This window comes from Dictyostelium discoideum, assembly GCF_000004695.1.
Source record: "Dictyostelium discoideum AX4 chromosome 1 chromosome, whole genome shotgun sequence".
Classification (NCBI taxonomy): Eukaryota; Evosea; class Eumycetozoa; order Dictyosteliales; family Dictyosteliaceae; genus Dictyostelium; species Dictyostelium discoideum.
In genome coordinates this window covers 3,775,420-3,777,919 of record NC_007087.3, presented here as the reverse complement: position 1 = coordinate 3,777,919, position 2,500 = coordinate 3,775,420, and the positions used below count along the sequence as shown (strand labels likewise).

The 2,500-nt window shown below is 20.3% G+C and overlaps 1 protein-coding gene across 1 annotated transcript; it reads right to left on the bottom strand.

Moving 5' to 3' along the window:
* Positions 1–179: 179 nt before the first annotated feature.
* Positions 180–2,227, bottom strand: samkA (SAM domain-containing protein; the record flags this gene model as incomplete). The annotated part of the gene is made up of 2 exons (XM_641276.1): positions 180–1,406; positions 1,532–2,227. The coding sequence occupies 2 exons, from the start codon at positions 2,225–2,227 to the stop codon at positions 180–182; spliced, it is 1,923 nt and encodes a 640-aa protein (XP_646368.1).
* Between the last annotated feature and the right edge of the window lie 273 nt (positions 2,228–2,500).

Here is a 2,500-nt window from a genome sequence, read left to right as displayed (position 1 = left end):
ATAAAAAAAAATTTATTAGGTTCAAATTATTTATTTTTGTGTTTAAATAAATTAATTAAATATGGAGTGAGTAAAACTAATATTTGTATTTTGGTAATAGTTTTTTTTTTTTTTTTTTTTTTTTTTTTTTTATTTATTTCCATTTAAGTGTATTTAATTTTTGTTTGTTTTATATTAAATTAACAAAAATGTGAAGGTTGATTTAAGACATATTGGTATGTGATAAAATTTGAAATGTATTTGTAAAATCCAACAGCTATATTGAGAATAATGGATTCGGGAACATCATCATCATCATCATCATCATTATCTTTTTGCAATAAATCTAAAAGATATTCGATAATTGAATCTATGAATGTTGGAGTTTTTTTAAACTCTTTTGATAAATCTAATTTAAAATTTCCCAATTTTATAACAAGTCCCTTTGCTAAATGGTCATCTATAAATAATTCAATCTTGTCTAGGTGTTTAGATTTATTTTTATCTTTATGTATCACTTCCCTTAAGTGAGGAGTACCAAATGGTATCACTATATTATATTGATAACAATCTTTATCAAAAGGATTATCATACATCAATTCTCCATTAAGAAAAATTAGACAACCACTTTCTTTGAAACTATTAATTAAACAATCTGATGTTACTATTTTTTTATTTTCATTCATACTTGGTGATGATGATGATGGTGATGGTGGTGGTGGTGGTGTAGTAGTAGTAGTGGTAGTGGTAGTGGTATTGGTTGTCGATTTTGTTAATTCTTGTGATTGAAAAATTGGTGGTAATGATTCATTAAACCAAGATAATTTTTGTAAATCTTTTGAATCTGGTTTAAAATTTTGTTCAAGTCCAATAATATCACCTAATGCGAGTCTACAAGATATAGTTAAATTATCTGGTAATTTTTGTAAATTAGGTTGATTATTTTCTTTTTTGGAATATGATTCCCAACCAACAATCATCTCAAAAATTGTACAACCAAAACTATATATATCAGTTTTTTCGCTAAAGATTTGTATCTCTTGATTATTGACATCTGGTGATGCCCAAAATGGTTTTTTACATAACGTTTTCAAATTGGTAGAATCATCAATAGTTTTATATGATAATCCAAAATCTATTAAAATTGGATCATCATTTTCATCTAATAATATATTATCACATTTAATATCTCTATGAATAATTGGTGGATTTAATGAATGTAAATAATCAATTCCGCTTAAAATTTTGACCGATATCCTTTTTGCATTCATCTCACTATATGGTGATTGTTTTGTATTCTTTTTAATTGACCCTTTTGGATAATATTTACTTGCAATATAATAATTTTTTTGATCTTTACAATATCCAATTATTTTAATTATATTTGGATGATTAATTGAATAAAGTTTATTAATTTCTTTAATTATCTAAATAATTTAAAAAAAAAAAAAAAAAAAAAAAAAAAGTTAAAATAATGAACTACTAGTATTTAAAAATTTTCTTTTTTTTTTTTTTTTTTTTTTCACTATAATATTAATATTGTATTAATTACCTTTTCTTCATTTAGAGATAAAATATCAATTTTTTTTATTGCTATAAATTCATTTTCTTGACCTTTTCTTTTATATTTCCCAACAACACTGAAAACTCCAAGTGAAATTGATTCAACATATTCGTACTGGTTTAAATCAATAATTGGTACTTTATTTTCTTCTTTTTTATTTTTTATTTTACTGTCATTATTTTTTATATTGGTAATATTACTATTGCTATTGAAATTAATATGGTTATTGTTACTATTGTTATTGCTACAATTGTTATTGATATTGGTACTATTACTATTACTATTATTATTATTTTTATTATTATTATTATTATTATTATTATTATTATTATTATTATTATTATTATTATTATTATTATTATTATTATTATTATTATTATTATTATTATTATTATTATTATTATTATTATTATTATTATTATTATTATTATCGTAATTATTTTTTAAAATTTCGAATTCACTTTTAAAGGATAAAAGGTCACGAATTCCAACACCCATTTTAAATAATATTTTATCTGATAAAAATTCTAAATCTCTTCCTGTGATTTCGTATATTTTGAAAACTATAACTTTTTGTATTTTTTTTGTATCTGAAAGCCACTTTATTATCTTTTCATTATTCCATTCTTTATAATTATTGTTTAAAACAATAGAAGATAAATAAGATACAGCACTTGTATCCATCTATCTTTAATTGAATTTATACCTAAGTTTTATAAAAAATAAAAAATTAAAAAATGAAAAAAAAAAAAAAAAAAATATTTTTTCTTTTAAATCCCAATATTTTTTTTTGTTTATTTTAAATTTTTTTTGTTATTTTTAAATTTTATCCTAGTTTGTTGTTTTTTTTTTTTTTTTTTTTAATTCCAAATATAGGTCACCCAATTAAAAATAATTTTTTCCAAATTAATAAATAACTATTGTGAAAAATAAAAAAAGGGTAAAAGCACTTTTTAA